This window comes from Pseudophryne corroboree, chromosome 7, assembly GCF_028390025.1.
Source record: "Pseudophryne corroboree isolate aPseCor3 chromosome 7, aPseCor3.hap2, whole genome shotgun sequence".
In the NCBI taxonomy this organism is placed as follows: Eukaryota; Metazoa; Chordata; class Amphibia; order Anura; family Myobatrachidae; genus Pseudophryne; species Pseudophryne corroboree.
Window position 1 is genome coordinate 182,151,629 of NC_086450.1, and position 16,840 is coordinate 182,168,468.

Consider the following 16,840-nt stretch of genomic DNA (forward strand, 5'->3'; position numbering starts at 1 on the left):
CTGTGGTTCGCCCCTCCCCTCCAGAGTCCACTCTCTTCCTACTTGGCTCCGCCTCCCACACTATACTACAGGATGAAGGAGCTGCTGCTGATGTTTCTGCATGATGCCAGGTAACTTCTATAAATGCTCCACGAAGAGCAGAATCGATTTATGAGGTGTGCGTGTGGTAGTGAATGTGTAAATGGGATGTAGAAATTGTTGGGTTACTGAGTGCTAGGTAGGGAGGGAAACTAATTGGGGCTGTGTGAGTGTAGTATGGGTGCCACTGTGTGACTGTAGTATGGGTGGTGTGTGAGCATAGTAAGGGTGCCACTGTGTGAGTGTAGTATGGGTGCTGCGTAGTATGGGTGCTGTGAGAGCATAGTATGGGTGCTGCTGTGTGAGCATAGTATGGGTGCTGTGTGAGCATAGTATGGGTGCTGTGTGAGCATAGTATGGGTGCTGTGTGAGCATAGTATGGGTGCTGTGTGAGCATAGTATGGGTGCTGTGTGAGCATAGTATGGGTGCTGTGTAGTATGGGTGATGCCGTGTGAGCGTAGTATGGGTGCTGTGTGAGCATAGTATGGGTGCTGTGTAGTATGGGTGACGCCGTGTGAGCGTAGTATGGGTGCTGTGTGGTATGGGTGCTGCTGTGTGAGGGGAGCTTTATGGGAGCTGATAGGGTGGATGAATGTGCTAATGGGTGTTTGGAGGAGGAATTGATAATGAATTGGGGAAATATGGGGTAATGGATGCACGGAGATGGGGTGCTTCAGTAATGGGTTCTTGGACAGGGATATGTTTGCGGTTGCTGTTTAGAGGAAATTGGTTAATCGTACCACGACCAAGTAAATCCCATGCTGCCTCTAAGACACCACATGATACCCCATGTCACCACATTTCACCAGCTAAACTGTGGTTTAGTACGCTGCTCATGTATTCCTATGGGTGCTTGTACACGTGCACCATAGTCGTGGGCACACTTGATTGACACAAATATGACAAGCTGCAGGATAGAAGTGTAGGGGGCAGGGCAATTGAAGGAAGGCTCTTGATAAAACCCATGATGCAGGCCACACCCCCACACCACTGGTCATGCCCCCCACATCACTAGTCACATCGCCTGCGGCAGCACACAATAGGCCTTTTATTAATTTCAGCTCCAGGCCCATGTGAACCTTAATCTGGCACTGGCTGTGATGCCAGTCTTCGTGATGTCACCACACACGCCAGCGCTGCTAGCAATGCTGGGAAGGTGAAGTGGGAGGAGACTGCTTTCTGTAGTGCTGCCGCTGCGTTACAATAGGGAGGACCTGTAATGCAGTGCGCAGTTCATTGAACTTGAAGTCTCCTGCTGGCTGCTGCGGTCACTGCCTGGCTGGCTGTCAGTCGTTTCAGCTGCCAGTTTGGAAGGTTTGATGAAAAGTTAGTATTTCCATAAAAATACACTGTCACTTAAATATAAATATTTTTTCCCTGAAGTAAATGTGGAGTGTATTGAAATTAGTACCATTTGTATGTACCAAACAAATGGTTAATTTCAATATAATCCAGTACTATTTCAGAAAAAAATGATATATTTTGTTAATTTTTTACCTCAATGAGGGGAATACAAATACAGATGTGTCTAGAACGTTTCATGCGATGCATATGCATCACAGACTGTTTATCCCGTCAGAGCGTACCGTAGCAGGCACCCACTACACAGACAGAAACAGAACGCCTCAAATGCGGACACAGGCAGCGGGAGAGCGATGCTCCCACTGCCCAGAGCAGCAAGGGGGAGCCGCATAATCAGGGGTAGTGGGAAGCAGTGCTCCCGCTACCCGTAGTTTCTCTAACGTCCTAGTGGATGCTGGGAACTCCGAAAGGACCATGGGGAATAGCAGCTCCGCAGGAGACTGGGCACAACTAAAAGAAAGCTTTTAGACTACCTGGTGTGCACTGGCTCCTCCCACTATGACCCTCCTCCAAGCCTCAGTTAGATTTCTGTGCCCGGCCGAGCTGGATGCACACTAGGGGCTCTCCTGAGCTCCTAGAAAGAAAGTTTATTTTAGGTTTTTTATTTTACAGTGAGACCTGCTGGCAACAGGCTCACTGCATCGAGGGACTAAGGGGAGAAGAAGCGACCCTACCTGCTTGCAGCTAGCTTGGGCTTCTTAGGCTACTGGACACCATTAGCTCCAGAGGGATCGACCGCATGGAACTGGCCTTGGTGTTCGTTCCCGGAGCCGCGCCGCCGTCCCCCTTACAGAGCCAGAAGAGGTCCGGAAAATCGGCTGCAGAAGACATCAGTCTTCACCAAGGTAGCGCACAGCACTGCAGCTGTGCGCCATTGCCCCTCATGCACACTTCACACTCCGGTCACTGAGGGTGCAGGGCGCTGGGGGGGGGGGGGGGCGCCCTGAGCAGCAATAAAAACACCTTGGCTGGCAAATATATCACAATATATAGCCCCAGAGGCTATATATGTGATAAATACCCCTGCCAGAATCCATAAAAAAGCGGGAGAAAAGTCTGCGAAAAAGGGGCGGAGCTATCTCCCTCAGCACACTGGCGCCATTTTCTCTTCACAGTGCAGCTGGAAGACAGCTCCCCAGGCTCTCCCCTGAAGTTTTCAGGCTCAAAGGGTTAAAAAGAGAGGGGGGGCACTAAATTTAGGCGCAATATTGTATATACAAGCAGCTATTGGGAAAAACTCACTCAATATAGTGTTAATCCCTAAATTATATAGCGCTCTGGTGTGTTCTGGCATACTCTCTCTGTCTCCCCAAAGGGCTGTGTGGGGTCCTGTCCTCAGTCAGAGCATTCCCTGTGTGTGTGCGGTGTGTCGGTACGGCTGTGTCGACACATTTGATGAGGAGGCTTATGTGATGGCAGAGCAGATGCCGATAAATGTGATGTCGCCCCCTGTGGGGCCGACACCAGAGTGGATGGATAGGTGGAAGGTATAAACCGACAGTGTCAACTCCTTACATAAAAGGCTGGATGACGTAACAGCTATGGGACAGCCGGCTTCTCAGCCCGCGCCTGCCCAGGCGTCTCAAAGGCCATCAGGGGCTCAAAAACGCCCGCTCCCTCAGATGGCAGACACAGATGTCGACACGGAGTCTGACTCCAGTGTCGACGAGGTTGAAACATATACACAATCCACTAGGAACATCCGTTACATGATCCCGGCAATAAAAAAAAATGTGTTACACATTTCTGACATTAACCCAAGTACCACTAAAAAAGGGTTTTATGTTTGGGGAGAAAACGCAGGCAGTGTTTTGTTCCCCCATCAAATGAGTGAATGAAGTGTGAAAAAGCGTGGGTTCCCCCGATAAGAAACTGGTAATTTCTAAAAAGTTTCTGATGGCGTACCCTTTCCCGCCAGAGGATAAGTTACGCTGGGAGATATCCCCTAGGGTGGATAAGGCGCTCACACGTTTGTCAAAAAAAGGTGGCACTGCCGTCTTAGGATACGGCCACTTTGAAGGTACCTGCTGATAAAAAGCAGGAGGCTATCCTGAAGTCTGTATTTACACACTCAGGTACTAGACTGAGACCTGCAGATAGTGCTGCTGCAGCGTGGTCTGTAACCCTGTCAAACAGGGATACTATTTTGCGAACATAAGACGTCGTCTTATATATGAGGGATGCACAGAGGGATATTTTGCCGGCTGGCATCCAGAATTAATGCAATGTCCATTCTGTCAGGAGGGTATTAGAGACCCGACACTGGACAGGTGATGCTGACTTCAAAAGGCACATAGAGCCTTATAAGGGTGAGGAATTGTTTAGGGATGGTCTCTGGGACCTCGTATCCACAGCAACAGCTGGGAAGGAAACATTTTTACCTCAGGTTTCCTCACAGCCTAAGAAAGCACTGTATTATCAGGTACAGTCCTTTCGGCTTCAGAAAAGCAAGCGGGTAAAAGGCGCTTCCTTTCTGCACAGAGACGAGGGAAGAGGGAAAAAGCTGCACCAGTCAGCCAGTTCCCAGAATCAAAATTCTTCCCCCGCTTCCTCTGAGTCCACCGCATGACGTGGGGGCTCCACAGGCGTAGCCAGGTACGGTGGGGGGCCGCCTCAAAAATTTCAGCGATCAGTGGGATCGCTCACAGGTGGATCCCTGGATCCTTCAAGTAGTATCTCAGGGGTACAAGCTGGAATTCGAGGCGTCTCCCCCCCGCCGTTTTCCTAAAATCTGCCTTGCCGACAACTCCCTCAGGCAGGGAGGCTGTGCTAGAGGCAATTCACAAGCTGTATTCCCAGCAGGTGATAGTCAAGGTGCCCCTACTTCAACAAGGACGGGGTTACTATTCCACACTGTTTGTGGTACCGAAACCGGACGGTTCGGTGAGACCCATTTTAAATTTGAAATCCTTTAACACATACATAAAAAAATTCAAGTTCAAGATGGAATCGTTCATGGCGGTTATTGCAAGCCTGGAGGAGGGGGATTACATGGTATCCCTGGACATCAAGGAGGCTTACCTACATGTCCCCATTTACCATCCTCACCAGGAGTACCTCAGATTTGTGGTACAGGATTGCCATTTCCAATTCCAAACACTGCCGTTTGGACTGTCCACGGCACCGAGGGTCTTTACCAAGGTAATGGCAGAAATGATTATACTCCTTCGAAAAAGGAAGTTTTAATTTTCCCGTACTTGGACGATCTCCTTATAAAGGCGAGGTCCAAGGAGCAGTTGTTGGTCGGAGTAGCACTATCTCGGGAAGTGCTACAACAGCACGGATGGATTCTATACATTCCAAAGTCACAGCTGGTTCCTACCACACGCCTACTGTTCCTGGGGATGGTTCTGGACACAGAACAGAAAAAAGTGTTTCTCCCGCAGGAGAAAGCCAAGGAGCTGTCATCTCTAGTCAGAGACCTCCTGAAACCAAAACAGGTATCGGTGCATCACTGCACACGAGTCCTGGAAAAAAATGGTAGCTTCTTACGAAGCAAAATTCCATTCGGCAGGTTCCATGCAAGAACCCTTCAGTGGGACCTCTTGGACAAGTGGTCGGGATCGCATCTTCAGATGCATCGGCTGATACCCTGGTCTTTGGAGACAGGGTTATCTCTACTGTGGTGGCTGCAGAGTGCTCATCTTCAAGAGGGCCGCAGATTCGGCATACAGGACTGGGTCCTGGTAACCACGGATGCCAGCCTTCGAGGCTGGGGGGCAGTCACACAGGGAAGAAATTTCCAAGGACTTTGGTCAAGTCAGGAGTCGTCCCTACACATAAATATTCTGGAACTGAGGGCCATTTACAATGCCCTAAGTCTGGCAAGGCCTCTGCTTCAAAACCAGCCGGTACTGATCCAATCCGACTGCCGTGAGGTTGTCTCCCATGTAAACCGACAGGGCGGCACAAGAAGCAGGATGGCGATGGCAGAAGCCACAAGGATTCTCCGATGGGCGGAAAATCACGTCTTAGCACTGTCAGTAGTGTTCATTCCGGGAGTGGACAACTGGGAAGCAGACTTCCTCAGCAGACACGACCTACACCCGGGAGAGTGGGGACTTCATCCAGAAGTCTGCCAACTGTTGGTAAACCGTTGGGAAAGGCCACAGGTGGACATGATGGCGTCCCACCTAAACAAAAAACTAGATATTGCGCCAGGTCAAGGGACCCTCAGCTGTGGACGCTCTAGTGACACCGTGGGTGTACCATTCGGTTTATGTATTCCCTCCTCTGCCTCTCATACCAAAGGTACTGAGAATAATAAGAAAACGAGGAGTAAGAACGATACTCGTGGTTCCGGATGGGCCAAGAAGAGCTTGGTACCCAGAACTTCAAGAAATGATATCAGAGGACCCATGGCCTCTACCGCTCAGACAGGATCTGCTACAGCTGGGGCCATGTCTGTTCCAAGACTTACCGCGGCTGCGTTTGACGGCATGGCGGTTGAATTCCGGATCCTAAAGGAAAAGGGCATTCTGGAGGAAGTCATTCCTACGCTGATAAAAGGCAGGAAAGGAGTAACCGCAAACCATTATCACCGTATTTGGCGAAAATATGTTGCGTGGTGTGAGGCCAGGAAGGCCCCAACAGAGGAATTTCAGCTGGGTCGTTTTCTGCACTTCCTACAGTCAGGAGTGACTATGGGCCTAAACTTGGGTTCCATTAAGGTCCAGATTTCAGCTCTGTCGATTTTCTTCCAGAAAGAACTGGCTTCACTGCCTGGAGTTCAGACATTTGTAAAGGGAGTGCTACATATTCAGCCCCCTTTTGTGCCTCCTGTGGCACCTTGGGATCTCAACGTGGTGTTGAGTTTCCTAAAATCACATTGGTTTGAGCCACTAAAAACTGTGGATTTGAAATATCTCACGTGGAAAGTGGTCATGTTATTGGCCTTGGCTTGGGCCAGGCGTGTGTCAGAATGGGCGGCTTTGTCATGTAAAAGCCCTTATCTGATTTTCCATATGGATAGGGCAGAATTGAGGACTCGTCCCCAGTTTCTCCCTAAGGTGGTATCAGCTTTTCACTTGAACCAACCTATTGTAGTGCCTGCGGCTACTAGGGACTTGGAAGATTCCAAGTTACTGGACGTAGTCAGGGCCTTAAAAAATTATATTTCCAGGACGGCTGGAGTCAGGAAAACTGACTCGCTTTTTATCCTGTAGGCACCCAACAAAATAGGTGCTCCTGCTTCTAAGCAGACTATTGCTCGCTGAATTTGTAGCACAATTCAGCTGGAGCATTCTGCGGCTGGATTGCCGCATCCTAAATCAGTAAAAGCCCATTCCACGAGGAAAGTGGGCTCATCTTGGGCGGCTGCCCGAGGGGTCTCGGCTTTACAACTTTGCCGAGCTGCAACTTGGTCAGGGGCAAACACGTTTGCTAAATTCTACAAATTTGATACCCTGGCTGAGGAGGACCTTGAGTTCTCTCATTCGGTGCTGCAGAGTCATCCGCACTCTCCCGCCCGTTTGGGAGCTTTGGTATAATCCCCATGGTCCTTTCGGAGTTCCCAGCATCCACTGGGACGTTAGAGAAAATAAGATTTTACTCACCGGTAAATCTATTTCTCGTAGTCCGTAGTGGATGCTGGGCGCCCATCCCAAGTGCGGATTGTCTGCAATACTTGTATATAGTTATTGTTAACTAAAGGGTTATTGTTATGAGCCATCTGTTGAGAGGCTCAGTTATGTTTCATACTGTTAACTGGGTATAGTATCACGAGTTATACGGTGTGATTGGTGTGGCTGGTATGAGTCTTACCCGGGATTCAAAATCCTTCCTTATTGTGTCAGCTCTTCCGGGCACAGTGTCCTAACTGAGGCTTGGAGGAGGGTCATAGTGGGAGGAGCCAGTGCACAACAGGTAGTCTAAAAGCTTTCTTTTAGTTGTGCCCAGTCTCCTGCGGAGCCGCTATTCCCCATGGTCCTTTCGGAGTTCCCAGCATCCACTACGGACTACGAGAAATAGATTTACCGGTGAGTAAAATCTTATTTTTTGCAACAATGTTTGGGTCGCTAGCAGGTGCGTGTGTACGCACGCATCCATGACTGTTGGCATATCAATAGAATTTGGGCCTAGTTCAGCATCATTAGTAATTTTGCTAAAAGTAGCAAAACTACAACTGCCTTCTCTAGCATGAGGGGGGGGGGGGGCACCACACATGCTTGGTCTGCATCCCCCTCCCCCCGCTGATATGCGAGTGCATTGCTATACAAAGATGCGCTCCCATTTTAAAAGGTAGCCCTCTGACTCCGCAGCCTAGCTGCCTTCGCCGGTCTGCCATCTTTTGGGTCGCAGCAGCTGCGTGTGCTGTCATGCAGCAACCGTGGCCTGCCCCACACATGGTCCGGAAATGTCTGCTTTTCCAGACCATGCCCCTCAAATGGTGCATTGATGCCCAGTCGTCACCCCCCGCCAGGATTCCGTATGGTGTGATATGGGAGGAGGTCCATGGGGAGGTGACCCCATGCGTTACCAAACCGAGTGACACCAACCCTAGTGACGCCTCTGGCTCACAGCATCACGTGACCCGCGTCTGACGTCACAAGCCTTTCTAGTCTGATCAGGTTAATTACTTCATGAATCGCACTTTGGAAGTAACGTCATGTCTTTGTGCTCCTGACATATTTCCTTTTCTAATGGGTCTATATGGGGAACACTATAATATGGATCAGGTAACTAACTACAGTACATCATATAAACTCACAGCTCACAGTACTGTCCTCTGCATAACGTACATGGGGCACGGCGTTATATGAAGGTTATAGTACAGAGAAGGAGAGATGTGGTACTGTGCAATATACATATATTTTCCAATAATAAACTTATCCAGTATACAGAGCAAAACAAGTTGCACTGTGCATTTTACATTCATACAGAATGCAAACTATTAAACATTACACCCTGCACCAATAACTGTACAAAACTGTTCTGAGTCCAGCAGAAATCATTGGAAAAATACTGCAGCTGCCATTTTCCAGGTGATTTACGCATGCACAATAACAAAGTCTCCTGAAACATAGCACAGGCACCATGGGGATCATTCTGACTCGTTCGCACGCTGCAGTTTTTTGCAGCCGTGCGAACGGTTCACAACTGCGCATGCACGCGGTCGCCAAGCAGTGACAAGAAAAGCGAAGAAAGCGATTGCAGCGGCAAGCGAAAGAAGATTGACAGCAGGGAGGCGGATCTGGGGTGGCAACTGACCGTTTTCTGGGAGCAGTGAAGAAAACGCAAGCATGTGGAGGCGTTTGCAGGGCGGGTGTCTAACGTCAATTCCGGGACTTGACAGGCTGAAGTGATCGCAGTGGCTGAGTATGTACAGAGCTACTCAGAAGCTACACAAAACATTTTTGCCCCGCTTCCCTGCACACTTGCTTAGCTAAAATACACTTCCCCCATAGGCAGCATCTATCTGATCGCACGGGCTGCAAAAAGTTGCCGCGTGCAATAAACTCGGAATGCCCCCCATGTTTCTGGGCTTGTCACTCTAAAAAGTACATTGCAACCAGCAGCTTCACTAATTTTTCCTCGTACCCTATAAAGCTGGTGGAAATGTGCACAGCTGAACATCACCGCCACTAATTGAATCTCCTTATTAGAATTGATATTAAGCATTACACCCAGTATACAAGACAAGTAGTGTGTCAGTGTGCAGTTTATATACTGTACACATAGAACAAATAGAGCTGATATGGATTATAAATTATAACTAGCATACAATAGGAGAAATTGCATTGTGAATTTAACATACTGTACAAGCAAAGTAATAATGAGAGGTTAAACAATGCACCCAGTATACAGCATGGCTCCAGTTTATATACATACAGAATAGAATAACTATTGCTACTAAGCATACTTGTCAATTTTTGAAAACTAGTTTCAGGGAGATTATAGCAGGTGCGCTGGCCGGGAAGTGGGAACTACTCCTGAAGTGCAAAAGCTTCAGCGACGGGGCAGGGACTGACATGCGGGGCAGGCTAGCCCTGTGCTGGGCATCCCCCCCGCATGTCTGTGTTCCTGATCGTAGCTGTGCCACATTTAGCACAGCTACGATCAACTCAGAATGACCCCCAAAGTGCAGCATGTGCTGAAAAAAAAAAAAATAAGAATTTACTTACCGATAATTCTATTTCTCATAGTCCGTAGTGGATGCTGGGGACTCCGAAAGGACCATGGGGAATAGCGGCTCCGCAGGAGACTGGGCACAAAAGTAAAAAGCTTTAGGACTACCTGGTGTGCACTGGCTCCTCCCCCTATGACCCTCCTCCAAGCCTCAGTTAAGATACTGTGCCCGGACGAGCGTACACAATAAGGAAGGATCTTGAATCCCGGGTAAGACTCATACCAGCCACACCAATCACACCGTACAACTTGTGATCTGAACCCAGTTAACAGTATGATAACAGAAGGAGCCTCTGAAAAGATGGCTCACAACAACAAAAACCCGATTTTTGTAACAATAACTATGTACAAGTAATGCAGACAATCCGCACTTGGGATGGGCGCCCAGCATCCACTACGGACTATGAGAAATAGAATTATCGGTAAGTAAATTCTTATTTTCTCTAACGTCCTAGTGGATGCTGGGGACTCCGAAAGGACCATGGGGATTATACCAAAGCTCCCAAACGGGCGGGAGAGTGCGGATGACTCTGCAGCACCGAATGAGAGAACTCCAGGTCCTCCTCAGCCAGGGTATCAAATTTGTAGAATTTAGCAAACGTGTTTGCCCCTGACCAAGTAGCTGCTCGGCAAAGTTGTAAAGCCGAGACCCCTCGGGCAGCCGCCCAAGATGAGCCCACTTTCCTTGTGGAACGGGCTTTTACAGATTTTGGCTGTGGCAGGCCTGCCACAGAATGTGCAAGCTGAATTGTACTACAAATCCAACGAGCAATCGTCTGCTTAGAAGCAGGAGCACCCAGCTTGTTGGGTGCATACAGGATAAACAGCGAGTCAGATTTTCTGACTCCAGCCGTCCTGGAAACATATTTTCAGGGCCCTGACTACGTCCAGCAACTTGGAATCCTCCAAGTCCCTAGTAGCCGCAGGCACCACAATAGGTTGGTTTAAGTGAAATGCTGAAACCACCTTAGGTAGAAATTGAGGACGAGTCCTCAATTCTGCCCTGTCCGTATGAAAAATTAGGTACGGGCTTTTATAGGATAAAGCCGCCAATTCTGATACACGCCTGGCTGAAGCCAGGGCTAACAGCATCACCACTTTCCATGTGAGATATTTCAAGTCCACAGTGGTGAGTGGTTCAAACCAATGTGATTTTAGGAATCCCAAAACTACATTGAGATCCCAAGGTGCCACTGGAGGCACAAAAGGAGGCTGTATATGCAGTACTCCCTTGACAAACGTCTGAACTTCAGGAACAGAAGCTAGTTCTTTTTGGAAGAATATCGACAGGGCCGAAATTTGAACCTTAATGGACCCTAATTTGAGGCCCATAGACAGTCCTGTTTGCAGGAAATGCAGGAATCGACCCAGTTGAAATTCCTCTGTAGGGGCCTTCCTGGCCTCGCACTACGCAACATATTTACGCCAAATACGGTGATAATGTTGTACGGTTACATCCTTCCTGGCTTTGATCAGGGTAGGGATGACTTCATCCGGAATGCCTTTTTCCTTCAGGATCCGGCGTTCAACCGCCATGCCGTCAAACGCAGCCGCGGTAAGTCTTGGAACAGACATGGTCCCTGCTGGAGCAGGTCCTGTCTTAGAGGTAGAGGCCACGGTTCTTCCGTGAGCATCTCTTGAATTTCCGGGTACCAAGTCCTTCTTGGCCAATCCGGAGCCACGAGTATAGTCTTTACTCCTCTCCTTCTTATGATCCTCAGTACTTTTGGTATGAGAGGAAGAGGAGGGAACACATACACTGACCGGTACACCCACGGTGTTACCAGAGCGTCCACAGCTATTGCCTGAGGGTCCCTTGACCTGGAGCAATATCTGTCCAGTTTTTTGTTGAGGCGAGACGCCATCATGTCCACCTTTGGTTTTTCCCAACGGTTTACAATCATGTGGAAGACTTCTGGGTGAAGTCCCCACTCCCCCGGGTGGAGATCGTGTCTGCTGAGGAAGTCTGCTTCCCAGTTGTCCACTCCCGGAATGAACACTGCTGACAGTGCTATCACATGATTTTCCGCCCAGCGAAGAATCCTTGCCACTTCCGTCATTGCCCTCCTGCTTCTTGTGCCGCCCTGTCTGTTTACGTGGGCGACTGCAGTGATGTTGTCCGACTGGATCAATACTGGCTGACCCTGAAGCAGAGGCCTTGCCTGACTTAGGGCATTGTAAATGGCCCTTAGTTCCAGGATATTTATGTGAAGTGACGTTTCCATGCTTGACCACAAGCCCTGGAAATTTTTTCCCTGTGTGACTGCTCCCCAGCCTCTCAGGCTGGCATCCGTGGTCAGCAGGACCCAATCCTGAATGCCGAATCTGCGGCCCTCTAGGAGATGAGCACTCTGTAACCACCACAGGAGAGACACCCTTGTCCTTGGAGACAGGGTTATCCGCTGATGCATTTGAAGATGCGATCCAGACCATTTGTCTAGCAGATCCAACTGAAAAGTTCTTGCGTGGAATCTGCCGAATGGAATCGCTTCGTAAGAAGCCACCATCTTTCCCAGGACCCTTGTGCACTGATGCACTGACACCTGGCCTGGTCTTAGGAGCTTCCTGACTAGGTCGGATAACTCCTTGGCTTTCTCTTCCGGGAGAAACACCTTTTTCTGGACTGTGTCCAGAATCATCCCTAGGAACAGCAGACGTGTCGTCGGAATCAGCTGCGATTTTGGAATATTTAGAATCCATCCGTGCTGTCGTAGTACTATTTGAGATAGTGCTACTCCGACCTCTAACTGTTCTCTGGACCTTGCCCTTATCAGGAGATCGTCCAAGTAAGGGATAATTAAGACGCCTTTTCTTCGAAGAAGAATCATCATTTCGGCCATTACCTTGGTAAAGACCCGGGGTGCCGTGGACAATCCAAACGGCAGCGTCTGAAACTGATAGTGACAGTTCTGTACCACAAACCTGAGGTACCCTTGGTGAGAAGGGCAAATTGGGACATGGAGGTAAGCATCCTTGATGTCCAGAGACACCATGTAGTCCCCTTCTTCCAGGTTCGCTATCACTGCTCTGAGTGACTCCATCTTGAACTTGAACCTTTTTATGTAAGTGTTCAAGGCTTTCAGATTTAAAATGGGTCTCACCGAGCCGTCCGGCTTCGGTACCACAAACAGCGTGGAGTAATACCCCTTTCCCTGTTGTAGGAGGGGTACCTTGATTATCACTTGCTGGGAATACAGCTTGTGAATGGCTTCCAATACCGCCTCCCTGTCGGGGGTAGACGTTGGTAAAGCAGACTTCAGGAACCGGCGAGGGGGAGACGTCTCGAATTCCAATTTGTACCCCTGAGATACTACCTGCAGGATCCAGGGGTCCACTTGCGAGTGAGCCCACTGCGCGCTGAAAATCTTGAGACGGGCCCCCACCGTGTCTGAGTCCGCTTGTAAGGCCCCAGCGTCATGCTGAGGACTTGGCAGAAGCGGGGGAGGGCTTCTGTTCGTGGGAAGATGCTGTCTGTTGCAGTCTTTTTCCCCTTCCTCTGCCCCGGGGCAGATATGAGTGGCCTTTTGCCCGCTTGCCCTTATGGGGACGAAAGGACTGAGCCTGAAAAGACTATCTTTTTCTGCTGCGAGGTGACTTGGGGTAAAAAGGTGGATTTTCCAGCCGTTGCCACCAGGTCCGATAGACCGCCCCCAAATAACTCCTCCCCTTTATACGGCAATACTTCCATATGCCGTTTGGAATCCGCATCCCCTGACCACTGTCGCGTCCATAATCATCTTCTGGCAGAAATGGACATCGCACTTACTCTTGATGCCAGAGTGCAAATGTCTCTCTGTGCATCTCGCATATATAGGAATGCATCCTTTAAATGCTCTATAGTCAATAATATATTGTCCCTGTCCAGGGTATCAATATTTTCAGTCAGGGAATCCGACCAAGCCACCCCAGCACTGCACATCCAGGCTGAGGCGATTGCTGGTCGTAGTATAATACCAGTATGTGTGTATATACTCTTAAGGATATTTTCCAGCTTTCTATCAGCTGGTTCCTTTAGGGCGGCCGTATCAGGAGACGGTAACGCCACTTGTTTTGATAAGCGTGTGAGCGCCTTATCCACTCTAGGGGGTGTTTCCCAACGCGCCCTAACCTCTGGCGGGAAAGGGTATAATGCCAATCATTTTTTAGAAATTAGCAGTTTCTTATCGGGGGAAACCCACGCTTCATCACACACCTCATTCAATTCATCTGATTCGGGAAAAACTACGGGTAGTTTTTTCACACCCCACATAATACCCTTTTTTGTGGTACTTGTAGTATCAGAAATGTTCAAAACCTCCTTCATTGCCGTGATCATGTAACGTGTGGCCCTACTGGAAAATACGTTTGTTTCCTCACCGTCGACACTGGAGTCAGTGTCCGTGTCTGTATCGACCTGAGGTAACGGGCGCTTTATAGCCCCTGACGGTGTTTGAGACGCCTGTACAGGTATTAACTGATTTGCCGGCTGTCTCATGTCGTCAACAGTCTTTTGTAAAGTGCTGACACTATCACGTAAATCTTTCCATAAGACCATCCAGTCAGGTGTCGACTCCCTAGGGGGTGACATCACTAACACAGGCAATTGCTCCGCCTCCACACCATTTTCCTCCTCATACATGTCGACACAACGTACCGACACACAGCACACACACAGGGAATGCTCTGATAGAGGACAGGACCCCACTAGCCCTTTGGGGAGACAGAGGGAGAGTTTGCCAGCACACATCAGAGCGCTATATATATATATATATATATATATATATATATATATATATATATATATATATATACATATACATATACATATACACACACAGGGATAACCTTATATAAGTGCTTTTCCCTAATATAGCTGCTGTATATATTTCTATGCCAATTTAGTGCCCCCCTCTCTTTGTTTTACCCTGTTTCTGTAGTGCAGGACTGCAGGGGAGAGTCAGGGAGCCTTCCTCCAACAGAGCTGTGAGGAAAAATGGCGCCAGTGTGCTGAGGAGATAGGCCGGCGTGAAGGGGGCGGAGCCTTTTTCCCGCTTTTCTATGGAAATTTGGCAGGGGTTAAATGCATCCATATAGCCCAGGAGCTATATGTGATGTATTTTTTGCCAACAAAAAGGTGTTTTATTGCGTCTCAGGGCGCCCCCCCCAGCGCCCTGCACCCTCAGTGACCGGAGTGTGAAGTGTGCATGAGAGCAATGGCGCACAGCTGCGGTGCTGTGCGCTACCTTATAGAAGACAGGACGTCTTCTGCCGCCGATTTTCCGGACCTCTTCAGTCTTCTGGCTCTGTAAGGGGGCCGGCGGCGCGGCTCCGGGACCCATCCATGGCTGGGCCTGTGATCGTCCCTCTGGAGCTAATGTCCAGTAGCCTAAGAAGCCCAATCCACTCTGCACGCAGGTGAGTTCGCTTCTCTCCCCTTAGTCCCTCGATGCAGTGAGCCTGTTGCCAGCAGGTCTCACTGAAAATAAAAAACCTACTTTAAACTTTTCCACTAAGCAGCTCAGGAGAGCCCCTTAGCCTGCACCCGTCTCGTTCGGGCACAAAAATCTAACTGAGGCTTGGAGGAGGGTCATAGGGGGAGGAGCCAGTGCACACCAGGTAGCCCTAAAGCTTTTTACTTTTGTGCCCAGTCTCCTGCGGAGCCGCTATTCCCCATGGTCCTTTCGGAGTCCCCAGCATCCACTAGGACGTTAGAGAAAAAAATAGATTAAAACAACTGCACTGTGGGTTAGTCTTGGTTAGGTAATGAACATATAGATAAGTAATATATACATAATAAACAGGTACTTTTAAATAAGTCATAAAATAAATAAGGATAAATATGTATGAATAGATACATTTGAAACACTCGACTAAAAAATAAAAATTATAAAGGAATATTAGGTAAAAGGGCCACAGCCTATTTGCTATAGACATTATTTGTCTATAAAAAGAAAAACAGAAAAGCAAGAAAAATGAAAACCAGCACTGCCCAAACCTAGTAATAAAAATAATATTAATTCTATACAGATTAGTTTAACGCTACATACATATAATCACATAAAAACCTGGTAAGTTGCTAATAGAAACAGGCTTAACCTCTGAAGAAGTTGTACAAAGTAACTTAAGCTGGCCATACACCTGAAGACTTATTGTCCAATCTGGCTGGTTGGAATGAAAACCTGGTAATGGATGGGAACAAATGACAATTGACCATTTGCTCCGAAATGCCAGGAAACTGACAAAAAACAGTCATTCAGGCAAATAGCTTAAATCAAATGGATTTGTCGAATTGACCATTTTTGTCTGCTGTTCAGTGTTTGGGAGCAAATGGTCAATTGTCATTTGCTCCCATACATTACCAGATCTTCATACCAGCCAGCCAACGAATTTTTAGGTGTATGGCCAGCTTAAATGTTATACATGTATCATTGTATAGTTTAGTGAGACACTAGTCTGATACTTTAGTTGCACTAGGAGACAGTAAAATTATCCAAGATTATTTACCAGCCCATGTTGATAGGGGAAAATCCTGGTGGTCTAAACAATCCCAGGAACACATTCAGTTGTTTTTATTTAGCATACAGACAGTAGAGTAAAAAATGTCCCGTTTATGCATGATTTTTCCAGCACCACTCTGCAAATCAGATTATTTTACTAGAGGGAGATAACTACAGTATGTAGCCTTACCCTGTCAGAATGGACAGCAGGAGCCAGCAAACTGTGATTTTCTGCAGGCAGATGAAACTGCTTAAAGTAGTGCTGCACAAATATATGGAGGTAGCAGTGGGTGGCTGCAGGTGGATGGAAATGTTTAATCACTGCAGCCTGAACAGCACTCCAAAGAGAAAACTCCCAAACTGCAAAATTGTAACTACTGGCAGCTGACTACTGATGTCCAGTAGCAGCAGTTTGGCAACTGATCTGGATTAACCCTGCAGGACACACACGGACACACACATTCCATTCTCCAACCTGGCCGGGTTACTATCTTGTCTGTTGTGCATAAACCACAACCAAAACGACAGTATCTAATTTGCTGGGGGACATGATGTATGTGAGCTCCATCCCCCTGGTAAGAAGCTGCTGCATGTGTCGGGCTCCTCTCTGAGCTGGCAACAGAAATCGTGGGGCCTGGTACACTGATATCTCTGGGCCCCCCCCCCTCCCCTCGACATACATACAGTACATTATATTTCTTTATATGCATATACACATATATATGTGGGCGGATGCTGCTGTTTGTATGGCCCCACAGAGTGTCTCTCACGTAGAGTTTTGTTGTGTCCGGCAGCG

At 48.3% G+C, this 16,840-nt stretch overlaps 1 protein-coding gene across 6 annotated transcripts in view; it reads right to left on the reverse strand.

The window, feature by feature from the left end:
• Positions 1 to 16,341, reverse strand: part of LOC134944918 (rac GTPase-activating protein 1-like) — a 220,766-nt gene extending 204,425 nt beyond the window's left edge. For 5 of the 6 annotated variants that reach the window (XR_010181988.1, XR_010181987.1, XM_063933864.1 and 2 more), the window contains exon 1: positions 16,052 to 16,074. Coding sequence is in view for 3 of the 6 variants with exons in the window: in XM_063933864.1 (XP_063789934.1) it covers positions 16,052 to 16,059 (8 nt within the window). In the remaining 3 variants the exon portion in view is untranslated. Of the gene's footprint in view, positions 1 to 16,051; positions 16,075 to 16,234 lie in introns of those variants that run through there. The other variant, XM_063933862.1, reaches the window with a different exon arrangement.
• Positions 16,342 to 16,840: the final 499 nt, after the last annotated feature.